At 41.6% G+C, this 24,629-nt stretch overlaps 2 protein-coding genes across 5 annotated transcripts in view; one reads left to right on the top strand and one right to left on the bottom strand.

The window, feature by feature from the left end:
• The window catches only part of LOC107143321 (ceruloplasmin), a 46,097-nt gene extending 41,210 nt beyond the window's left edge, over positions 1-4,887 (top strand). The window contains exons 19-20 of one of the 3 annotated variants that reach the window (XM_015486955.2): positions 1,525-1,629; positions 4,460-4,887. In XM_015486955.2, coding sequence (XP_015342441.1) covers positions 1,525-1,628 — 104 coding nt within the window. In that variant the 3' untranslated portion in view covers position 1,629; positions 4,460-4,887. Of the gene's footprint in view, positions 1-146; positions 653-1,524; positions 1,630-2,060; positions 2,486-4,459 lie in introns of those variants that run through there. The other 2 variants (XM_048794122.1, XM_015486957.2) reach the window with 2 other exon arrangements.
• Positions 1-24,629, bottom strand: part of Hps3 (HPS3 biogenesis of lysosomal organelles complex 2 subunit 1) — a 28,507-nt gene extending 3,878 nt beyond the window's left edge. Inside the window, exons 1-14 of one of the 2 annotated variants that reach the window (XM_048794123.1) lie at positions 24,420-24,629; positions 24,038-24,209; positions 23,860-23,945; positions 20,278-20,470; positions 16,302-16,383; positions 13,400-13,554; positions 11,442-11,550; positions 8,556-8,737; positions 7,635-7,815; positions 6,473-6,706; positions 5,115-5,300; positions 4,457-4,645; positions 2,938-3,045; positions 129-335 (exon numbers count right to left, since the gene is read on the bottom strand). In XM_048794123.1, coding sequence (XP_048650080.1) covers positions 129-335; positions 2,938-3,045; positions 4,457-4,645; positions 5,115-5,300; positions 6,473-6,706; positions 7,635-7,815; positions 8,556-8,737; positions 11,442-11,550; positions 13,400-13,554; positions 16,302-16,383; positions 20,278-20,470; positions 23,860-23,945; positions 24,038-24,209; positions 24,420-24,459 — 2,124 coding nt within the window. In that variant the 5' untranslated portion in view covers positions 24,460-24,629. Of the gene's footprint in view, positions 1-128; positions 336-2,937; positions 3,046-4,456; positions 4,646-5,114; positions 5,301-6,472; positions 6,707-7,634; positions 7,816-8,555; positions 8,738-11,441; positions 11,551-13,399; positions 13,555-16,301; positions 16,384-20,277; positions 20,471-23,329; positions 23,506-23,859; positions 23,946-24,037; positions 24,210-24,419 lie in introns of those variants that run through there. The other variant, XM_048794124.1, reaches the window with a different exon arrangement.

A 24,629-nucleotide genomic window follows, 5' to 3' on the forward strand; every position in this document is an offset into this window, starting at 1 on the left:
TCCAGGTTCACTGGATTCACACGGCCCTGTGAAGTCACAAATGTCCCTGTAATGCAGACACATGGCAACAAGATTATCAACGCACACTCTCACGATCAAGCCTGAGAACAGAATCCAAAAGCTTATACCCGGTTCTCTTCTTTCAGTTCGTGATTAGCGTATGGAATGACTGCCTGCGGGCATCTCTCCAGCAGCGTGTCCAAGCACTGCTCATACTCTCTCAGGCGAGTACGACACAGAACGTGGACACTGAGGCCAGCAACAGTGTCTTCCGAGAGTGGCTCCAAGAAGGGAATGATGGAAGCTATGTCAAATGAAGGACCACAGATAAGAGACTAGGAACAGAAAAGCAAAATGTTATGGAGCAAGGCATCCAGACACTAAAACACGACCTACAATTTTTATCAGCTAAGGAATCAGATGATATCTCATTTCCAGTGGAAATACTGTCAGGGCTAGAATTCTCAGAATTCTCTTAAAGAAGAAAATAAAAGCAACAAACCTCACTTATCATAAAAAGAAGAAGGAGGACGCCATTTAAGAACACATGAATACAGTCCTTATTTAATAAATATTAGTGGGCTGAAGTGTTAAATATTTTGTATCTGTACCTCCAGTTTAAAGAAATAAAGATTTGTTTAATAGAAAATCACCACTTTTAAAGTAAAATAATTTCATTTATTTGAATGGACAGCAAATTAAGACTGACAGGAATTTTCTAGGACTCTGTCCTAAAGAAATAATTAACAGATAGTTGTTTGCACAAGCATATTCTCAAAACCAAAAAATCTCAAGAAATCCAAAAATTCAACAAGGAGGGATGTTAAGTTAATAATGGTACAGTCATGTTGTCAAACTTTAGATAGTCATCAAAATGACGTTTCCAAAGGCTAGTTAAGGAGAAAGTGCTCATGATAAGATGATGAGTAAGAAAACCTCATTTTGAGATTATGCTCAGAGCATGCCCAGCTCTGTACTATCCACACAGGTATATGCAGCATGGAAGTATCTCTGCACGGCCCTGCACCAAAACGCACATCAGCTAATTGGATGGGAAAGCAAAGCTTACTTTCTGTTCTCTTTTCATACTTCCCTGCATTTTCCAAATTTTTTTTAATGAGACACACTAAAATAATAAATTTTAATATAAAGCTAAATAAAATTTAGTATAAAATTTAATATAAAAAAGCTAAAGCACTTATTTAGAACTTGGTCATTTAAATCGACACCATTTGCAAAAAAAAAATAAAAAATAAAATAAATAAATCGACACCATTTGCAAAAAAAATTAAAAATAAAATAAATAAATCAACACCATTTGCCACAAGCTGAATGTCAGGGAGCAGGTATTTCAGTATTGAGAACTCTACTAAGATATTATTATTCAGCAACTTTAGCAGTATTTTACTTTTAAAATGTGTAAGTATTTTTATTGTACCACCAAGATAATCTTCATTTCCCCATCTCCTATAAGAGAAATAGTCATGTCTTGATTTCTCCTCCCTGTATCTTTTTTTGCTACAGCATCTTCTCAGAGTTATGAGAGAATATGGAAAGTGAACTATCTGTTCACAGTTAGCATGATTATTTTATTCCAAATATCTACCAAAGAATGGCCAGGAAAATAAGGTTGGTATCTTTTCTTCTGTAAGTTTAATAAATAATTCATTTGAATAATTTCCCAACAATAAAATGGCAAAGATGAAATAAGGTAATAATCACCCACTCATAGGATCTCCCAATATGGAAGAAAATGGACATATTTCTATACTGGGTCCTTGATTACCTGGCATTTAATACAATTACAAATATGTCATTACTGTGTATGTTGTGGGAGGTCAAGGCCCGGTGCTGCCCACCACATTTACAGTCTATGCTCATGTGACGAACAAAAGTTGAGGCTAAGAAGCCTCTTTGTCACAAGAGACAAAATCTTTAAGGACTATAAATAACTCCATCTCTGGGGAAAACACAGCTCTATTTGGAGACTGAATATAAGCGATATGGTCTCTTGAGCTTCCTTCCCCAACCTCTATCCCCAATTTGACATTTGGTTGTAGCATCAATAACCACGCTTACACCAGTTCCCAGAGCTTAAATCAGGGATTGCAAACTCAAAAGCAGAAAGTGGTCAACCAGAGAATGAAAATGCATAAAGAGATCTTGCTACGAGGAAAGTAGACACAAGACTCTCAGCTCGGAGACGGAAAACATGGAGATAAATCAGGCAGACAGAACACCAGAAGCAATGCCCAGGGACTGGCCACTAGCAGGCTTCAACTCTCAGGCCTCAGGGGTAAGAAGAGTCCTGGATTGCCGGTTCTGCTGAATTTGAAACTTAGAATTACTAATATGAAATCTTAATTTTTCTCTGAGGGCAAGCGACATTGGACAAAGAAAACAACTGTGGGAATTATAATCAGTCCCTGGGCCACTGAACTATGTTAAATAAATCATAAATAATGCAGCCCAGCCTGAAATGAAATGCACACTTCATTTCTCATTTCCAGTGGAAATACTGTCAGGGCCAGAATTCTCATGGGAGGATCTACGGTGTCTAACCATGATGCTAGTTTTTGAAGATTCGTTTAGAAGCCAGGTAAACTGGTTACCTTGAGTTGTTTCTTATGAACTAGTGTGAGCAGTCTAAATTGTGTCAGTCATGCTAAAACTGGATTACATCCATAAAAACACCACTACATATCTGTCACACTTTCATTTAGAGTGTTTTTCAAGTGCACCCTGGAGATGAGAATAGTGGTCACTTCAGCTGGCAGAGCTTGCAGTTCCAGGCAGAGGCAGGAGTGCTGCCAAAGCCCCTGAGTATGCTCACTATAGATCCATGGATTAAAGGGACACTTGACATCTTACCAAATTTAAATCCCACACAGTACTGCTGTGTGTGTATTCAAAAGGATAAGAGGCATTTTAACTTACTTGTAATTTTGAAAGGTCTTCTTTGTAATTTTTATCAGCTAAGGAATCAGATGATATCAAGACATCAACCCACGGGTAGATTAAGCCAAAGTGACTGCAGGCATTTATCTAAAAGATAAAAGAAATTTATCATAAACACCTAATGACAAAACAAAACCTTCCTTTGTCCAGTGATTGTTAACCCTCTGCCACATCACAGGTCAGGTACACACCAGCCTAGGAACAGGAAGTCTTTCCCAAGTGCTTTGCCTTCCCCAAAAAGAGTTTCAGCCTACTGCTTCCATGACAAATAAGCTGCACCTAAATATTCCCTTAATCTTATTTTTTAAAAATAATTTTTAGTTGTAGATGAACACATCTATTTTATTTATTTATTTTTATGTGGTGCTGAGGATCAAACCCTGTGCCTCACACATGCTAGGCAAATGCTCCACCACTGAGTTACAACCCAGCCCCATATTTCCTTAATTTTGAACTTTAAAATATTCCGGGGGGGGGGGGGGCTGGGTTTGTGGCTCAGAGGTACAGCGCTCACCTAGCACACGTGAGGCACAGGGTTCGATCCTCAGCACCACATAGAGTAAAATAAAGACACTGTATCCACCTATAAGTAAAAAATAAATGTTTAAAAAAATATTCCTGGGGCTGGGATTGTGGCTCAGTGGTAGAGCGTTCGCCTAGCACGGATGGAACCCAGGTTCGATCCTCAGCACCACATAAAAATAAAGGCATTTCTGTTGTGTCCATCTACACCGAAAAAATAAATATTTAAAAAAAATATTCCAAGGAGGTACTCTCTAGCAAAAATTTCAAAACAAAACAAAAAACTGCCTTAAGCTAATTATACTGAAAAAGAATTAAAGGAAACTTGGAAATAATTTTCATCAATACATTTTATTTGAGAGGCAAGACACCATCCATTATCAAGACAATTCCCATGGAGGTCCCCTTATTCAAGAAGCTGGTGACTTTTTCTGTGACCCCCACATTAGCCATGGCATCCATGAGAGGCAAAGGGGCTGGAAGGGAGGGAGCCAGGAGAGTAGAAGGGCTGTTCTGGGGCCTGGAATGCTGCAGGCCTGGACTGTGCCCCTGACAGGAGCATGCCCAGTGAGGCAGCCTCCCGCCCAGGCCTTCTGAAGCTCCTCTCCCACTAGGGAGAGCCACAGAGGTCCCTTCTCTGTTCCACTATTCATTGATGACCCCTGCTGAGGAGGAACAGGCCTGGTGGTTCTGGGAAAGGTCCTTCCCAAGTGCTTTGACTACCAAGATGTCACTGCCAGTACCTAACAAAGGAGCAGCAGGGATATTTGTTGGAGTGTAAAACTATTTAAAACCTGGGCAACGTCAGTCAAAGACAGTTTTAAGTGTGCTTTTAACTCCAGCTTAATTAAATATCTAGTAATAGAACACTAGGTTCTGAATCATTAAAATTGATTCTGAATCATTAAAAATAAGGCAGCAGATTATTGTAATGTGCAATATGAGCTTAATGTAAGGTACTATGCCCTTGTCTTACCAGATCCTCTGATGTTTGCAACGGGGTAGTGTCAGGAGGCTGCCTCTTAGACAATCTCCAGATGTACTGTGATGTGAGCTTGAAACAGAGTTCCTGAAGTACCACGTCTGGGAGACAGGCCACTAATTGAGCTTCCCAGAAGTCTACCAAGAGCTGAGGAATCATATCTTCGTCCTGATCACAGAGCATCTTGAAAACAGTGAAAAAAGGCCATGCCCTAGGTGAACACAATACTGACCAAGCCACCCCTGGGCTATCACACCTCACGTGAGCCACCTGATTAACACTTTAATCAGCTTTAGCACACAATGTTTAGACATTTTTAATAAGAAACAGGTTCTAGGTTGCAAGAATGGAGTTAACTTACATAAATTTACACTTTAATGTAAACTAATTAGATTTGCTTTTTCAATAAACAAACGAAAAACTCACTTCTCTTATTCTGCTTCCCCTTTTCCACTGATTTTTATCAAACCATCAGAAACATTACTTTTTAAAAATATTTTTTTAGTTGTAGATGGACACAATACTTTATTTTATTTGTTTATTTATATGTGGTGCTGAGGATCGAACCCAGTGCCTCACACGTGGGAGGCAAGGGCTCTGCCAATGAGCCACAGCCCCCACCCAGAAACATTACATTTTTAACGTGACAAACCTTAAAGAAAGAATCAGCCTCTTCAATTCCGATTTTGTTGTTCTTCTGCAAGCCCAGGACTGCAGCCACGAGCAAGCCAGGCTGCATCTCTCTCAGGTGCGCTGCAAGCTGGGTTGGAACCATCTGTCCCTTCCTCTGTTGAATCAGCAGCCGAGGTTCCAGAATGAAGCCACACGCCAACTTCATCTTCAGATGAAAAAGGAATTTAAGAACGATGTGTGCCCTTCATTCAGGTCATGCATCCTCAGATACGCCCTGGCGCACTCAGGAGTCAGGGCTGGGCTATTCATAACTGACTTTAATCATAGTTTTTTCTTTAACTACAAAGACTAGTCTCTATCTCAGGAAGGACATCATTAACTGTCTCACAGAAGCTACTAATGTTTAATTTTAAGATATTTAAGTTTTGTAGAGCTTTCCATTTAGATCTACTTAATTCGGAAAAAAAAAAACTAAAGTTTTTTCAAAATTATGGAAAGAAAATTTATTTTCTTAGAAGGCTTCTCTTCAAAGCAGATGCCCTAATGTTTTCACTTTATCACAAAAAAGCAGCTCTTTTCATGTTAGAGACCAGTCATACTGTGGGCATCTGAGCAGAGTCAGGCAACAAGAACAGCAGCCTGCGCGCACAGGTTACCAGGCTATGGGCTCACGGCTCACTCTGCCACCACCCACGACGTGATCACGGACAAGGTGTTGAAGCCCTGTGTCCCAGCTGTCTCAGCCACTCACAGTTATAAGGGCATCAACTTCATGGCATTAAGAATTCAGTAAGATGACACATGCAAGGGGCCTGGGACATCGTAAGAGCTCAAATAACACTACCTCTAATTTTCTTCCCATTACCATTTTTGACTCATGAGCCCAAATGATCTCTTTTCCAAGGCAGTGACTTTCTTCTTTTGATGTACCAACTGTATGTCCATCCTCCCTAAAGTCACCCTTGATTTTCCCAAGGGGAGGCTATCTTTGATCTACTAATTCCTAGGGCTTAGAGTTACTCTCCTTTTGCTATCCTTAAATACACACCCTCTGCTCCATTTTCGGTGAGCACACCCTGTCTCTCACACCAGATCAGACTGCTGGTTCTGGGCAGAGGCCCCAGAGCCAAGCACAGTGCTCTGGATGTCCTCAATGCTGAGCCGAAAGGTCTCTGCACACCCACTGCTACCATTTATCAGTTGAATTTTTTTCATTTGCTAGATCCAAGGTCCCACTTTCTCTTCTAATATTATGTCTATTTTCCATTACAACTAAGAAAATATGAGCTAAAAGAAGCCAAAGAGAGCAAAACACCTCAAGACTACCACCTTCAGCCTGCTATTAAGCCTGCTGTTAAGGCCAGGCAGGCTCCGTACCTCCGAATAGCTTTTCATTTCATCTCTGTACATGTCGAGATTTCCCATTTTCAGAGCCACTGCTGCTTTGGTCAGTGTCACTAGGATTGAGGCAAATCCATAAGTATCCAACTTGTTCAGGTAGCTCAAGGCAGTTAAAGGATTAATATTCTTCATGGAAGGGCTGCAGAGAACATGGGGCAGTTGCTTCGGCTCAGTCACGTGAAACATCTGAACCACTTTTGCTGCTAATTCCTTTGAGGAGCACAAAGAATAAAAGGCCATTCAGCGAATAGAAAGCAACAAAATCAGCAAATACACGTGTGTGTATGCATGCATGAATGTGTGTGTGTGTGTGTGTGTGTGTGTGTGTGTATAAGAACTTCAGAATTCCTAAGCGCTGGAAGACCTACGTGTACACCAAATAGAGACAAATATAGCAATTAAAAATAAAATTATATATTATGTTATGATTAAAGAAGAAATGATTCAGATACATGGGAGACCTGAGATGAAGTGATCTCTTTGCTGAAAGCTAATGAAGAAAAAGCATTGAAATACGCACTGGAGATGTGACCAACATTTCTAATTTTAACAGGAGTTCAGAGGAAGAAAATAAATGTTTCACTAAATGACACTTAAAAGTCTACAATAAAAGACTACAGCATAATTAAAAATATACTCAGTGAAGTAATTTCTATGAGAAAATTTCATCTCTCTCAAATCATTTGGTATCACAATTTCCAACTATACTCAAAACACATAAGAGGCAAAACAAAACATAGCAACAACAACAACAAAAAAAACCCTTTATGTTTTAAGGTCACAAATCTGAGTTTGTAAGTGAAGCTTTGGACCCCTGGAGAATGGAGTGACCAGAAGGGGGGGAGGACAGTAGATGAGGATCAGGGTAGGACCACACTGTTACTCTACAGGACGAGCTGCCATCACCAGGCAGGTCCTCAAGCACCACATCTCCCTCTCTTCACACTGACGAGGTGTGAGAAATGGCCCAGAAGGTCTTTTCCAAGCCCGAAGACAAAGGTACATCACTTTTTTTAAGAGAAGAGAAACAAAGAGGAAAATGTTTGGAACTTGCCTTCTAAATTATATGATACAGAATAAATTACTAAAATGAAAAGTGAAAAATATTTGCTATAACTAAATAAAAGACAATATTCACTTCACTTAGTTCTTCATCCAGGTTTTCATAAAGTGAATGATTAATATAAAAGATTAATCCCTTCTCGTATTTCTGTGGTTCACTGTCCACTGCCCAGTCCACACGTGCCAAGACTTCAGCCATGGTCAAACCAGACATCTTATAGTACGGCAAGGCCAGGTGGGAATGCTGGGTGTCCAGTCTGAGGGGAGGAAAGAAACACCACAGTTTGTGGGTTGTAAGTCTGTACGTCCGACCATGCCAATAATAACACAAAGACATTAATTGCAAATGACATCATGAACTGGAACAGACTCCTGAGTTTTACTTTACAAGTCATTCTAACCAGTGTAGCTTCTTTTTGCATGCTTATAATCTGGAAAAAAAGTAATTCATTAGATGAATTTTAATATTCGTGATGTGTCTATCTCTAAAAACAATGGTCTTCACAGGTAGGCAAAGTCTGTTTTATCAGTTTCCAATCACTCACGGGGGTCACTCTTCATCACAGGCTCCCCTTCTGACATCACAAAGCACTGACTACTAAGACTAAAACCACAGCCTGTCCTGCTGACACCTCTCCCTTAGCTCACAGACAGTAAGCAAGCAATGGGGTGTTCTCACCAGCCATGGCCCCCAAGGCCTGAAAACAACCTTCAAATGTCCCACGTCATGTGGTGGAAGACTCATAGCTTAAGGCTTACTGCTTATCTAGCAAACTGTGATTCTTTCAAGACAGGAAATGGGTCACATTCATCTCTGTATCTCTAAGCCTGGTACCCAGCATGTGCTCAATAAATGCTTGTGAAGTAAGTGAAAAATGAACCACCTCCTCTCACATGTCCCCAGTTTATCAGGTAACTACCAGAGATGAAGCAGTTGGCAAGCACACCCAAAACGCAAGACGGCTTCTGCAGCAAGGTTGCTAGAGACGTCACTAACCTGCTGTAACAGTCTCCGAGGTGCCCACAGCTTTCTTTAAATGCTTCCAAAAGCTCTGCTTTCTCTCCAGGTTCTAGCTGGCCGGCATCCATCAGGGCTGCCCTCACCAACAGATGAGCCTCGCTGAGGAGGTGGATGCAGCTCTGGGTTTTTATGGTCTTGTAGGTGTTGCTGTAGTCTACCTGAAGCCCAGATGACAAAGTCAATGCTCTAAAGAAAGACACCCAAAAGGCCCAGTTCTGAAGAATATCTATTTTACAACTATATATTTTATTAACAATATTAATTTGGGGACATATTAAATGCTTTTTTTTTAGATAGAGAAAGAGAGAGAGAGAGAGAGAATTTTTTTTTAGTTTTCAGCGGACACAACATCTTTATTTGTATGTGGTGCTGAGGATCGAACCTTGGCTGCACACATGCCAGGCGAGCACGCTACTGCTTGAGCCACATACCCAGCCCAAATGCTTTTAAAAGTAAATAAATCAGTGGTTATGTATCTCTCAGTCAGCAGTTAGTTGATGTTTTCTTCCTCCACAATCCATGAGCCAGTTTAGTATACACATGATTGATTGTAAATACTGCCTTGTTAAATAGCTTTAAGCATGACGAGGTCCAAAGAATGCTGTAATAGTAATAATGCAGATAACTCAGCAATGATTTGATCTCAATTTGATAAAACTAGTAAACATGTGAAATAGTTATCTTTTTTTTTTTTGAAGTTCTATGATTTAACCCTTTCATATTAAGACAGTGTCCCTCCCTGAGTTCCGACTGATGAGTTTAAGTTCAGCTCACAGTGGGCTCGAAACCCTCACCAGCCCATCTGAGTCAATAAGCAATCAGCTGGTCCAGAGGGAGTCTGTGACCTTCAATTAAGAAGAGTAAACAGGCAGGACAAAGCTGAGATGATCATCAGCATTAAACTGCTAGGGACACTGTTCAATCCCCAGAATCACAGAAAACAAAGCAAAACGAAAGCAGTCCTAGGCTTACTGATATGCAGTGATATCAAAGAGGTATTTTTTAAGAAAAAATGTAAAGCAACAAAGTAGGTAGTCTGCTTCCAGTCATGTGCTTTACAAAACAACACACGTGCTGACACAGCTGCACAGGATATCTCTGGAAATAAACACCAAACTGGGATATGATCACTGTGTCCGGGGAGGTCAAACAGGAGACCACAAGGGCCAACTGATATCATGTGTCCTTTGCTATTGTTTGAACACTTTTTTTCTTTACTGTGTGAAGTGTTATTTATAAAATTAATTTCAAATGTCTGTCCTCAGCCAGAGCTTACTCATCTTATTCTGAGCTCTAGATCAACATTTCCAACTGCCCACTTGATTCCAACTCCCACATCTGGATTTCTCATACCTTCAACTCACTAAAGGAAAAAAAAAAATCCAATGCATGCTCCCTCCTAAGCCAGCCCACCAAAATGCCAGGGACAAATCAGGCAACACATTGACCAGATTACCAAAATTAATGTCTCCAGTGAGGGGCAGATGGGCATCCTGCACCTAGAGTTGTGACACCCTAATAAAACACACCATCTATGCAATATTCTAAGAATGCATCACCTGAATCTAATCATGAAAGAAACTCTAATAAAACCCAAAATGCAGAACTCTCTCAAATATAAAAAAAGGTAGAGGGGGAAAATCGTGTTTTTTCAAAAAATGTTAATGTCATAAAATAAAAAGAAAGGCTATACAAATATTCCAATCCAAAGAGGCTAAAGTGACATGATGATTAAATACACCCCCTGACCCTAGACTGCATCCTGGGCTGAAGGGCATTGGGGGTGCTTTTACACCATTACTGGGTCAGTTGAAAAACCAGAATATGATCCACAAGCTATGTATTATATCAAGGTAAAGTTTACTGAAGCATCAGACTACACTATGGTTACACAAGAGAATATTCTGATTCTCAGGAAATATACCCTGATGTATTCAGGGACAAAAGGCTATAGGGTACTAAATATTCTTCCCAATGAATGGGAGCACAAGAGTACAAAGAGAAAGAGAAGAAAATGGGTGAAATGTTGGTGTGGGTGAATTTATGTGGGGAATGAACAGGTTTTCTCTGCATTAGTCTTATTCTTGGAATGTTCTCTAAGTTTGAAAATTATTTCAAAATAAAGAGTTATAAATGACAGGAAGCTGGACATGATCTCACACACCTATAATCCCAGTTACCCAGGAAGCTGAGGCCGGAGGATAACACATTTGAGGCCAGTCTGGGTAAAATAGGGAGAGCCTGTCTCAAAATAAAAGTCAAAAAAACGCAGGAGTGGGGTAGGCTGGAGATGTAGCTCAGTGGTAGAGCACCTGCCTCGCCTGACTGAGGCCCTGAGTTGTTCCTAGTACCACAAAAAAAAAAAAAAAAAAAAAAAAATCATTAGGGATGAGCAAAAGCTGTTACTCTTAGAACAGGAATGAGGATGCTCGCTCCTGGCCCCTTCAAGGTCAATGGAGCTGCAGTGCAGGGGCTGAGTGCCCAGGACACTATGATGACATTCCAAAGAAAAAATAATGAAATAGGGATAAATGGTCTTAGGTTCTTTTCACCTCCATTCATGGTTCTTTTTACTAGGGTTCAAAGTCAAAGCCAAAGGCTATGGATGTTTAGACTGGCACATGATCCTCTTTGGAGAGTGGGATGAATAAAGGACTTTTGATTTTAATGAAGGGAATTTCTAGTTGCTTCTCACATGTCAAAACTGAAAACAACAAAGCCAAGAAAGATACACACTCCCCTGTCAGAGCCTGGACGCTGGTGTCTGTGGCATCCTGAATGCATGGTCATTAGAATCAATGTGTGATCATCGATTTCATTCTACATTTCTACAAATAAGAATCAAAAGTCTGAAAAAGTTACCATTTCTTTGTAGAGCTGCATTGGCGAGACGGTATTCACAATGTACAAATTCCACCCAGCCTCGACTGCGGGAGGTATTCTGTTCTTAACACTGGTATCCTTCCTAGAACTAAAAGCAAAACAAAGGATAAGAACTATAAGATAAAACATGTTATTTTTAAATGGTGAGTATCAGGTACCATATTGATAACCATGACATAACTTTCAGTATTTTCTTCAGTGCTTAGCTGTACAGTCGATCTTCACTGAACACTACTTCACAATACTACACAGGCCTACAGCATTCAGTAGTCTGTAACTATCATGTATGGATAACCCAGTTGCTTCCAATTCACTCTTCAAGTATGCTCAAATGAGCAATAAGCTCAAAACAACCAGCAAGACTCCTGCAGGCTATGAAAGTTCCTGTGCCTGGCTCTCTCCTGCAGGTGGCTGTCAGGAGTCAAGTCACAAGCCCTAGGCCATAAATCTAAAGAAACAATGTAAACACAAAACATTTATACTGCTGGGAAAATGCAGAAGACTCGTGATTTTAAGATTTAAAGCACAATATTATTAACTCTTGCTTTCACTGTGAGGCATTTTCTTCAATATAAAATATTTGAGAATTTTAAAAATTCATTTATTTATTTAATTTTTTTTTTTTTTTTGACACAATGCCTTTATTTTTATGTGGTGCTGAGAGTCGAACCCGGATCCCGCCCATGCTAGGCGAGAACACCCATGCTAGGCGAGCACTCTACTGCTGAGCCACAACCCCAGCCCCCTAAATTTAATTTATTTATGCTTTTATAAGCGGTACTGAGGATCAAACCCAGTGCCTTTCATATGCTAAGCAAGCACTCTACCACTGAGCCACAACCTCAGCCCTATTTGAGAATTTTTGATCAAATGGATTTTCAAATAAATTAAAATTTTAAAAATCATTTAAAAATACTTTAAAAATGTCAAATGTGCATCATTACAAATCGGTTCTCTTCTCACCCTAAAGCTTTTAGGATCTGTCAGTCTCAGTCTATTGCATGCATGCTTAGAATGTGACCATATCCTGCTTGTGGAACAAAGTATAGGCACAAACAATTAAAAAAATAAAAATGCATGTTAAAAATATACACCTGTGTTGGACTTGAAATACATTAGATGCTCACTCACTCCAATGGATTTCTTTCCTAATTAAAATTTTCTTAGAGGAATGTTCATATTAGATTATATTCCTTACTACTAAATTTACAATGTTGAAAACATCAAATAGAAGCATTAGCAGTGTGGAACTAAGTGTTCTACTCTTAACAATGTGAAAGCAGAAAACCTAAGAGTTAACTAGAAATTAATGTTATGAAAATGCAATTTTTTCAATTTTGACAGGGTCTTGCTAAATTACTGAGGCTGGCCTTGAACTTGCCGTCCTCCAGTCTCAGCCTCCCAAGTGGCTGGGATCACAGGTATGCACTACCATGTCCAGCTAAAAATACAATTTTATTTTAAGGAAGATATACAATTATCTAAAGATCATGGGTATGTTTTCAGGTGAGAAACATGTTCTTAATTGCCAATACTAGAAAACATTCAGTAACTAAAAATGCAATTGCTGAAAGGTTAAAAAAAAAAAAAAAAAACAGCAAAAAGCCTTGTAGTCTTGGCTTAGGAGCACAGGCTCTGTCTTTCCCTTTAATTATACAGAAAAGCATGTTTTTAAATCCTTTTCTAAAATACCCCTGATTTTTACTGAAAGTATTTTATAATTCATTTTCTTTTGAAAGTTCCATGGTGAATTATAAAGGATATCACAGAGATCCTTAGAACCTCCTTAATTTCATCCAGAAAAAGAACATCATAGAAAAGCCAGCTGATCATTCCAAGTTTTGGTTTTAAAAAAAGATAAAGTAAGACACACACAAAATATACCAGGTAAGATTCATCCCAGACATAGGAAGGAGTATGGGGTGGGGGATGCTTACAGAAGCCTCTTGGGTGACTCTTTTCTCTCAGGAACAGCCTCAGGCTCTGCTTTGGTCAAGAGTATGATGTGGTTTTTAAAGTGACAGATGGCTTTCAAGCCTATGAAAAGCTGTATTCTTAAAGCACAGACATCCAAACTGACAGGTGGGCAAGCCTAGGGAAGGAAAAAAAATCACAAATGTAACCAGGAACAAAGTGCATGAACATTGACCTTCAAACATCAGTCTGCTTGTCTGATAAAATATGTTACACTCCCCACAATCTCCCAAAAATCTGAATTCCTATTCCTAAGAGAGTGAGGAGTTTATGTAATCAACCATCTATTTAATAGAGCTACTCAATCAACGAATCAACGAACTCAGTTCTGGCTGCTGACTAAATGCAGACCGAACTGCAGGAGCCCCTGAGGAGAGCAGCCCTGGCTGACAACCTGCCCAATACCGGTGGTGGCTCCGGGTGTACGAAACGGGTATGGTCAGACACTATAGAAGGGTCTTCTGCAGCATGAAAAGTGTATAAAATGGTTGTATTTTGTTTTGTTTTGTTTTCTGCGGGTGGATGTGTGCAAGAAATGCTTGTGCAAGTTCAAGGCCACTCTGAGCAACTGAGCAAGACCCTGTCTCAAAAGGAAAAGAACTGGGGATGCAACTCAGTGGTAAAGTCCTGGCCCTGGGTTCCATCCCCCATTCAAAAAAAAAACAAAAAATGCTTTTATGTCTGGATGAGCCTGACTGCTCGCCCCTGGAACAGGCAGGGACTGAGTCAAGGAGAATGGATAACAAAGATAATGGAAGAGATTTCTGGAGAAGAGATTTCTGCAGAGATCCCTGCCCCTTCTCCTTCAATAACGCTATTTAGCCTCTGAGGTCATCTTTGTCATCCCTTTGTGCAAAGCGGTGGGAAAACATCTAGATTTATTTTTTCATTCATAAAAATAGTTAAGTAGGCCTTGGCTAGTTAGGAAAGCCAGAACCGCAGAGGAAAGGGAGGTAACCACACCCAGCCAAGCACAGTGGCCACCACTCTGGACACTTTGAACTCAAGTTCAAAGCCAGCCTGAGCAACACAGGGAGACCCTGTCTCAAAATAAAATACAAAAAGGGCTGGGAATGCTTTCGTGAGGCCTTGGGCTCACTTCCCAGTAACACACACATACACAACTACACAACCACACAGCACTTCAGACCAGAAACTGAAGCTGTGAATTCTTTTTCAGCTTCCAAAGCCTGAATCAGCCAGTGGGCTGGGCTGTGTGCTCATTCAGGTGGCGTCGAGGATTTGAGAGTTGGTGGAGTAGCAGGAAAGGGGTGCCATGCGTTGGGATCACCACTGACCTCCCCTCTCCCACCTCACTGGCCTCCAGGCAGCACCCCACCAGCTGCCACCCTTCCCTTTCTCTCTTCCTTTTCCTTCCCTCTGGTTTCATACCCTAGGAAGACATGGCATTGTGACTGTTTTCTAAAGTAGTTTGATCAGACTTCAATTTATCAAGTAGCCCAAGTTGTACCACCACCCCATGTGAGTCCAGGTCTTTCTGAGGGTTGAAAAGACAGGTGGAGAGAAGAGAAGGATGAAAAACAGAGAACAGAAGATTTTTCATCTATGTCTTCTTTCCATTTTTACTGGGGAAATACCCCTTATCTTATAAATAATGTCCTACTTGAAAAGCCCACGCATGCATCTCATGCTCAAGAAGCATGTAGAATCCGTGGTTCCATTTCTCAGGCAGCTGAAGGCACTCAGAAAACCTGGAAAGCACCAGGAAACGCCAGGTGGGCCATGGCGACAGAAGTCACTGAGAACCCAGAGCCCACCCTCCACAAAACACAATCACTTATCACAAGCTGGGCCACAGCAACTGCAGCCCGAGCACCTCAGTCACCCTGGGCATCCACTGGTTAACACAGCCTGGCTGTGAGCTTCAGGTGCCAGGCAGACATGAGCTACCTTCTGAAAAATGGGTCATCACAATTTGGGGGTTTCTTGCAGCACAGCATGTGTTTTCATAACAAATATCTATTTAAATAGCTTATACTTCAGAGGTAAAATAACATAAATGAAAATTATGCAAATAATCAGTGAGTGTATTTTTGAGAAAAGAAATTCAGGGTCAGAAGATCAGGCTGAAATTGCCTACACTTATTTTGTGGGTAAGTGCTTTTCTAAGACTAAGCATACAACTTCTTACCAAAAATGAGATTATTGATCTAATATATCCATTAACTTCTAGACTAAGTATAGAAGATTCCCGAGTGCTTGGAAAATAAATAAAGAATTTTAGGCATATCTGATAATAGTATAAATAAATCATTTTAATGCATCTTCTTCAATGTTGTGCTCTGAGTATATTGCTATCTGGACTGTTCTATTAATAGCTCTGTACAACTGCAACCGATATTTGTTTAGAATAAAAAATTATAGTATACAGAGGCATGATATCCTCTCTCTGAGGTTACATTACACATGTTCTTCCCCAAACTTTAAAAACTATGTACTATGGGCTGGGGATGTGGCTCAAGCGGTAAGGCACTCGCCTGGCATGCGCGGGGCACTGGGTTGGATCCTCAGCACCACATAAAAATGAAATAAAGATGTTATGTCCACCGAAAACTGAAAAATAAATATTAAAAAAATTCTCTCTCTCCTCTCTCTTTAAAAAAAAAAAAAAAAAAAAAACTATGTACTAAACAACTGTGAAGGAAATGCTCATAAGCAATCTTAAAGACTGTCAGCTGAACCACAAATTGCAAAGTGCTTACTGTGTAACACCCCGAAGTTCTGACCCAATAAATAAGGCAGCCTCAAGGTCCTCACCAGGCTCAGGCCCAGGAGCACATCTGCAAGCACCTCGTGTTCCCCTGTGATCCCAAGTCTTCCCTGTGACCATGAGCCCGTGCTCACCTTCAGGGTGGTGTCCATGTACGGGTCCTCCTCGCGAGCGGCCGCTGCGCTGCACCGCACCGTGAAGCACTGTAGGTTGTTGCTGAGGAAGAGGAGATGGGCACTGAGCAAAGTGGAGGCCGAGGGCCAGCATGCCCACCACCATGGGGAGGGCTGCGCAGGCAGAGAGCAATGGCAGGAATAGGAAAAGACATGAGCACTGGTAATGCTGACAAGGGAGAAGCTTCTGGAGAAGCAGAGTGTCTCGGCACTCCTGGGCCCCACTCAGCCCTACTGAAGCAGAATCTCCAGGGGCCAAACCTAGACATGCATATTTCTATAAAGCTCCCTGTGTGAGTGACGTACACCCTGGGGAACAACCATGGATCCAGGTCAATGTCCTCATTCCAGACAACATGATGTCCCCGGCTCTGCCCAAGGTATAGATGGGTGACTATCAAGGCGAAGATTAGAACCTGTTCCTGACTGTTGTGCTCCCCCACCCATCTCAGGATGAAATTCCACCTGGATGGAGCTGGGCACCCAGCTTAGACTGACACTCAAATCAATAGTAAAACCGAAAATGAGACTGAAGCCATCTCAGATGTGCTTTAAAGCCTAGAGCAAGGTTCATTCTGGCACAGGCCTGAGCCAATTAGATCCCAGGCTCCTGAGCCAATTAGATCCCAGGCTCCAATAGAGCCAGATGTCATCAACACCAATACTGACATTAAAGCAGCTAACCATTTACTGAGAAATTGCTACCAAATACATCTTGTAGAGGGAACACAAGACTTTTAAAAACATACTATAAAGCAGAAGTCACCATGAACACCTTGGCATAATCAAGTGAAGGACCAGAGCACACCTAACAGGACCTCTAGAGCAGAAGGGCTTCTTCACCAAAGAAGGTACCCCGCCCTGTCACAGTTGGGAGACTTTGCACAACAGCAGTAACAGCTTCAGCCAGGACGCTCTCCAGCTGCTGGCACTTCCACCTCTACTTCAGCCCACTGCCACTGTCCATTTCCACAGTGGAAATGGCCTCTGGAGTCATCCCAGTGACCGGGACAGCAGCACCAGCACTTACAAATCTGGAGCAGTTAGCAACCTCGAGAAGCAGATAGAGAATGGGGAGCAAAGCAAGCTCCCGCAGTCAGAATGGCAGTGACCACAGCTACGACCACAAACAGCAATGGCCTTGGGGTCTAGAGGTGAAGACGCAGGGGCCTGTGACTCACTTCTGCCTACCATAACCCGGCTTGGTGATCCAGCTTGTTGGCTGTTGCTGAATACCAACAACCGGAGCAGAAGTTTAATAGAAGAATAAAATTAACTGAAATGGGCAGTGAAAGCTGGAAAGATGTCCAAGGTAAGCTGCCAAGTAGAACTGTAAGCTGCTGACCAGTGGTGGAGTGTGATCCACTTCTACCAAGTAACTCACAGCAGCGCAAAAGAAAAGCCGGACCAGTGCATACTGTCTGTTGGCAGCGCCGACTCTGGTGCGTGAGACTGAGAAGGGCTTTCCAACACACACATTTCTGTAAGATTGGTGTTTTACATGATTTTATATTGTCCCTTGATCCTTAAAAAAAAAAAAAAAAAAAAAAAGTNAAACTTATGGCACAAGGTATTTCTAAAATATGTATCTACTAGATAAAATTTAAAAATATAAAATTGAGTTCTTTTTTTTTAAATGACTTAAAAAAATAGGAGTTCACGAGATCCTTAGTAAGAATCTGACTTTACTCAAAACAACTACTATTCCAATGTCTAACGGCTCCACAGTCAAATTAATGCTATCAGAGTATCTTTTGGTGCTGATACTAAGAAAAGCCCCAATGATTTCCAACCTGGAGGTAGTCAAAACCCAGAAATTCAAAGTTCCTTCAAACCCTCTTAATACTGTTTCTGGACTCAGCATTCCAAATTACTTCCTGACTTAGACGTAGAAGAGAGGCATGAATTTGGGGATCCACTCACTGTCACTGCAACGATGGGCGGTCTTCGCACTTGAGGGCAGAATGTAACATTTCTATTCCTTCCTTCTCTCTCTCCCCGCTCCTTGGCTTCTGAGATGCTGCAGTTTCCTAGGTTCCTCTGCAGCCTTCAAGCTCCTCCTCCTCTGGCTCTTGGAACCTTCACCAGAGTTTGGTTCTGAGATGACTTCTCTCTGTCTACACACCCTTGGGATCATACACCCTGCTTTGAGAGGCATCTCGTTTTTGATGGTAATAAACTTCTCCGCTGTCCTCTTTACCCTTACCTATAGTTCTCTATGTGTCCAAAAGCCTAGTTAGCATTTCTTCTTAATATTCCAATAGCATCTCAAACCCAAATGTCTAAACCAGGCAACTCTTTTGTCCCCACATCTCAGCTGCCTTTCTTTCATAAAATCAGGCTTGAAGCCCTGATGGGGATTTTCATGCCTCCCCTATCCCCATCATTCCAAGACCCCAAGCAACTCTCCTGTGTATGTGTATCCTCTCCCATCCACTCCTCCTCCTCTCACTGCTGCTGCCTCGCTCAGCCCCAGCCTCTTAGCATCCTTTCCTGAGAATCCTGACAGCTTATTTATCAACGTCAATCCAACCTCCATAAAGGCCACCATTAATTTTCCTAATGCTATACTTTGGTCATATCACTTTATCCATTTAAAATGTTGAAGAATTCCTCAGTTTAATTTGAAAGCCTCGAGTGCACACTCATGCATTACTCCCACCACCTATGTCCTCTTCAGCTTCTTCCTAGTTAAGAACATCACTGCACCCTGACAGTTGGGGCGACTAGCTCCCTCCACGATGTTCACTTTAGAAACATACTCCCAAGGACGGTGTTTCTCCTAGTACTAGAATTCAGAAGGAGAGGCAGGCAGCCCCCCAGGAGAGGATCAGAGTCCCCACGTGGCTTCTATGCAGTTTGGATTCACTGTAGCACCTGCTGGAGATTCTGGTTTACTGCCCAGTAAAAAAAAAATCACCATCCTATGCAATTAAGTACCAATGTTTCCAAAAAACTAACCATAGCCTTTGTTTATAGTCTTCCCTCTACCTATAATAACCCATCTTTTCTAATTTCCACTCATCAAATTCTAACTAACTTGAGGTCTAGCTTCAAACACAACCATCTATCTGAACCAGCCCCATGGGACCTAGTCAAAAGTACTTCCCCTAGTACTCCCAGTACAAACTACAGTTTCACAAAGCTTTAAGATATTTTCCAAAAATCCCCTAGTGTATGTGCCCCCTTTATGTGTCTCTGCTCCCCTCTTACACTGTTTTAGTAGATGGTGTACCTTATTCATGGTTGCTTGGCCAGAGGGTCCAAAACAGTGCCCTCAATATAATCTGAACTCCAAAAACAGGAAATAGAACCAAAAGCATCACTTGCTATTGAGATAAAAGGAAATGAGATCAAACTCCTGCTCCAGAACCAGTGTACATGCCAGCATACTGGGGCAAGACGACAGAGAAGACAACTACTACTGACCAGTGCCTGACTTTGGCGAACACTCATCTGACCTCACTGTGAACACTTCCCATCTATACCAATCAGGGGGTGGAATCAGATCATCTTTCTGTCCCTTCGCGGTTCTAAACCACTTGAAATAACTTGATTCACACTGAAAGAATATGACAGAAATGAGAAAAGGAAATCTGCAAGGAACCTGAAGAGATGTCTTGACTGGCCCATTCACTCCCACTGGAATTCCCCATTAAAATCTCCTTTATGAGGAACCTTAGACTGGTTCCCACAGGTTTCACAAAGATACCCATCCAGTCTAAGGAAAAAAAACAAAGACAAGCCAGAGTCCAACTCTTTAACACTGGAAAGGCAGCCACAGGCCATCAGGACAGATTTGCAAAGATGGATATAATGTATGAACTTCCAATGCTCTATTCTGCTTCACATGATTCTCATTTAAGATTTAGACAGCACCTCAGCACTTACAGAAAAATAAGTGACTCAAAGGCCAGCAAGTAAACTGCAATAGTACCTTGTGATGACGTGTAAAAACTGTGGCGTGAGCACGGCCTGCTGAGACTTCTCAGGGTATTGGTAGATTGACATTAATTCAACAGACTTGACAACCATGTAGAGATAGCCCACATGAGGTAGGGAGAAAAAGCAAAAGAGACTCAGCAACTCTTTTTCCTGAGACAAATTTTTTCCATCAGAAGTAAGCGAACCTGCATTCAAAAATGAAAGAAATAAATACCATGAAGCCAGTCAGAAAAGGGGAGAGAATCCATACCTCAACTTTTCTATGCAAACTGTTTCAAGGGGTAACCAAAGAGTTGCTAAGGGGAAGTTGTTCTTTATGGAAAAATACCAGTAAGAATTGAAAAAGAAGTGACAAAATTAGAATATCATCATTTTGGGACCCCTAATAAATGAACAGAACTAAATTAATCATCAATGACTGCTAACATCACACAAAAATCCACCCGATGACCACAAGCTTTCCAACAGATATACTTGGGTTACAAAAATATAATAATAATAATAATAATAATAATTATTATTATTATTATTATTATTCTGATCAAGCCTGAGTCTACACCATCATGGTTAATAGAAATATAATGTGGGCTGGGGATGTGGCTCAAGCGGTAATGCGCTCACCTGGCATGTGCGGGGCACTGGGTTCGATCCTCAGCACCACATAAAAATAAAATGTTGTGTCCACTGAAAACTGAAAAATAAATATTAAAAAATTTTCTCTCTCTCTAAAAAACAAAATATAATGTGAGCCACATCTGTAATTTAAAGTTTTCTAGCAATCATAGTTTAAAAAAAGTAAAAAGAGCCAGGTGTGTTGGCACATGCCTATAATCCCAGCAATTTGGGAGAATGACGCAGGAGGATCACAAGATAAAGACTAGCCTCAGAAACCTGGTGAGACCCTTAGTAACTTAGCAAGATCCTGTCTCAAAATAAAAAAATAAAAGGGGCTGGGGATGTGGCTCAGTGGTAAAACACTCTTGGGTTCAATTCCCCCCCACACACACACAAAAAAAGTAAAAATGTAAAAACAGGTGAATTTTTAGTAATATTGTGTTAATCCAACTCATTAAAAATATTATCATTTGAACAAGCAATAAACAAAAACATTAAGGAGATATTTTATATATTTTTGTACAAATTCTTCAAAATCTAGGGTGTATTTTACTCCTACAGTCTACCTCAACTTACACTAGTCATATTTCAAGTGTTCAATAGCAATGTGGCTGAGGCATACAGGATGGTGCAGATTTAACTACCAACTCACATGGAAATACTGTGGACACAGCAGCATGTTAAATAACACTGAGGAGTCAACTGGCAAAATTCAGGTTGTGGGAAATTTTACAGGAACAGTTCAATTCCTTGCTAAATGAATTACAAAGAAAAGAGGATAAAAAGGAAGAACCTAAGTATTAAGAGACTTAAAAGACCGCCATCAATTGCAGAGTATGGACCTTACTTATTTATGTGCCTGATTCAAACAAAAGAATTACAGAAAAAAATTTTAGGCAATCAAAAAACTCTGAACATTGACTAGATACCTGATGAATTTTTAAATGTGAAATGGTACTTGTGAGTTTAAGTAAAAGAATCCTTTCCTTTTAGAGACATGCTGAAATTTTAAAGATGAAATGCTATCAACACTAGGGTTTACATCAAATAGCCTGATCTGAGCAGGCGATGGGCACGGGTATCACTATGGAAACTGTCATGGGCACACAGAGGCTCACTGTACTGTCTTCTCACTAACTGCTGGAAATCATTCATAACCAAAGTACACCCCCCCAAATACTCCTCTTACTGACACCCTTCAAGGACATCTATTAGTGTAAAAAGCCCAATTCTGTACTCTCTGCAACTGGCCAAAGTCCAAAGTCAATTGTCCAGTTTTCCCTCCCTCTTCTTCCCTACACATGTTGGGCTCCAGCCAAGCAAACTGCTCATTAATGTCCAAACAAACCTAATTTTATATTCTGCACGTGTTCATTTCCTTAGGTAACATCTTATCAGAACCTCACATCTTCTAAAAATTCTCCCCTCCTCTAGGGCCCAGCTCACACATACCACCCATCCACCCATCTGTCCATTTGGTGAGTATTAATCAGATACCTACCGAAAGTGCTGCTGTCCTGAATTCTAGGGACACAATAGAGCACAAGACACAGCAACTGCCTGCAGAGGCTGCGTTCTAGTGATGGGACTTGGGATGGAGGACAAACAAGAAAATTCCACAGTATGAGGACAAGGGTACTTAAACTGAGGGGTCAGGGACATCCCCAGTGGTGAGGTTACATTTAAGCTGTGCATTGAATGGCCTGAATGTGATCCTACAAGATTTGAGGGAAGTACCTTCTAAACCTGGAACAGGAATTAACAGAGCTTACACAAAAATGCACTTGGCCTATCTGAGGAAGGAAGTTCACTGGGCATATCTCCTCCACAGACAGAGAACAATCAGCGGGCTGAGAGTGAGACAGGACGAGTTCAGAGCTAGGTTACGGTGCCCATGGACACATTGGGAGTTTTTGTTCCAAGTGCTCTGGGAAGCTCACTGAGTTAAAGAACTGACTCTCTAACGTGGCTCCTGGTCCTGTCTGGTCTCCAGCCTTGTGCCCACCCTCTTCCTTGCTGCACGCTCCCTGGTCTTGCTTCTCTCAGTTCCTCAAACATGAGATTCTCCCCCCACCACAGAGCCTCTGCTACTTCCTCGCCTGCAGCTCTCCCCCTGCCCTGCACCACCCTGCACTTCCCAGGCACCCAGTTCACCCTCTGCCTCGGGAAAGCTTTCTGGATCCTGGTTACAGGCTCTCACAGTGGGATTCCTCCCCAAGAGCACTCATCTCAGTGTGATCTTGTGACTGTTCAGTTAGTGTCTGCCCCACTGGGTGGTAACCCACAGGGCTAGCACACTGCCTACTCGGGCTTCGCTGGCTCCCCAGTACCTGGCACAAGGCTCGACACAGTTGATATTCATTAAATGTTTACTAAACGACAAAGATAAGTGGAGTTACAAAGACACTGAACTAGAATAATTCTCATACCTTTTTCTAAACAACATCTAAAGAAGCTAAACAGGCCCTGACCAAGGACACAGCCGACTGGTGGTTCTCAATCTTGGAAACCATTAGACTCCTGGCAAGCATTTAAGAAATACTGATGCCTGGGCCCCGACACTGACTGATGAAATCAGAATCTCCAGCTCAAAGGGCCTCAGCATCTGCAATTTTTAAAATATCCAGGTTGAAAACCACTGCTTTGAAGGGATTTCCATCCAGTCCATATTTCCCCACCTTGTTCACAAGGTCATCAGAAGGAACTGTGAAACCTGCGTCTGGAACCCAGATACACCTCAGCTCTAACAAGCTCCAGATTTGCTGTTCTGGTCCCAGAGACTTTCCAAAAGGGTAACATCCCGCCCTCTCCATGACATCACTGCCAGCAAACTCTGTAGCACTCATAGGATTTGTCCAGGGCCATAGGGACCCAGTGGAAGACCCCAATCCGGAACCTGCGCTGGTCCCCCTCCTGCCCCAGCCCTGTCCCCTCTGCAGCGCACTGCAGCCACTTGTACCTGTGTGGTAAATGGGGAGCAGGTGAAGGGAGTGCAACTTGATTTCATCAGACGGGCTGTAGAACGAGATATCAGGAGTAAAACGTCTGCGGGTTGAAAAAGAGGGAAAAAACTAAGTTCCCTGTACTTGAAGGAGGCCCATGCGCACTAAACACTGGTGATCAACAAGCTTGGATACCTGTAGAGCAGGTGCTGAACGTGGGAGTATTTTGTGCTTTCATCAGCCCATCCCGTGGACTCCAGCGTGACCAAGAGCCCAGACTGCTCACTCTTCTCACCAAGAAGTTCCATGGGCTTTTGGCAGATCACAAAATCATCTGTCTCAAGCTGTGAAGTTTTATTGCCAGTGCCTTAAAAAAATAAAACAAGAGAATTTAACTTCAAGCACTACTCTACCTGTTTGAAAGAAAATTAGATTTCACAATATCCTCCCACCAATTCAGTAGACATAGCAATTTTATTTCTACACACACATGTCCCACATTTACAGGGCACTTGCACATTTATTTCTCACAACTGATAAAGGGCGACGAGATAGGTATCATCATCCCCTTGTATACATGAGGAAACTGAGCCAGAGATGGTGTTACCTGATGTCATTCCATTAGTAAAGATGAGAATGAGGACTAGAAACCCTCATCTAGCAGCAGGTGTTCCATTACTTATATTGACACACACATGTGGAAATACACACACATGCTGCAGAATAAGACACAGACAGCCATGTCATAGAGACAAATTTGACATAACAGAAATAACTCAATCTGTAA

The sequence above is a fragment of the Marmota marmota genome, unplaced genomic scaffold (assembly GCF_001458135.2).
Source record: "Marmota marmota marmota unplaced genomic scaffold, marMar, whole genome shotgun sequence".
In the NCBI taxonomy this organism is placed as follows: domain Eukaryota; kingdom Metazoa; phylum Chordata; class Mammalia; order Rodentia; family Sciuridae; genus Marmota; species Marmota marmota.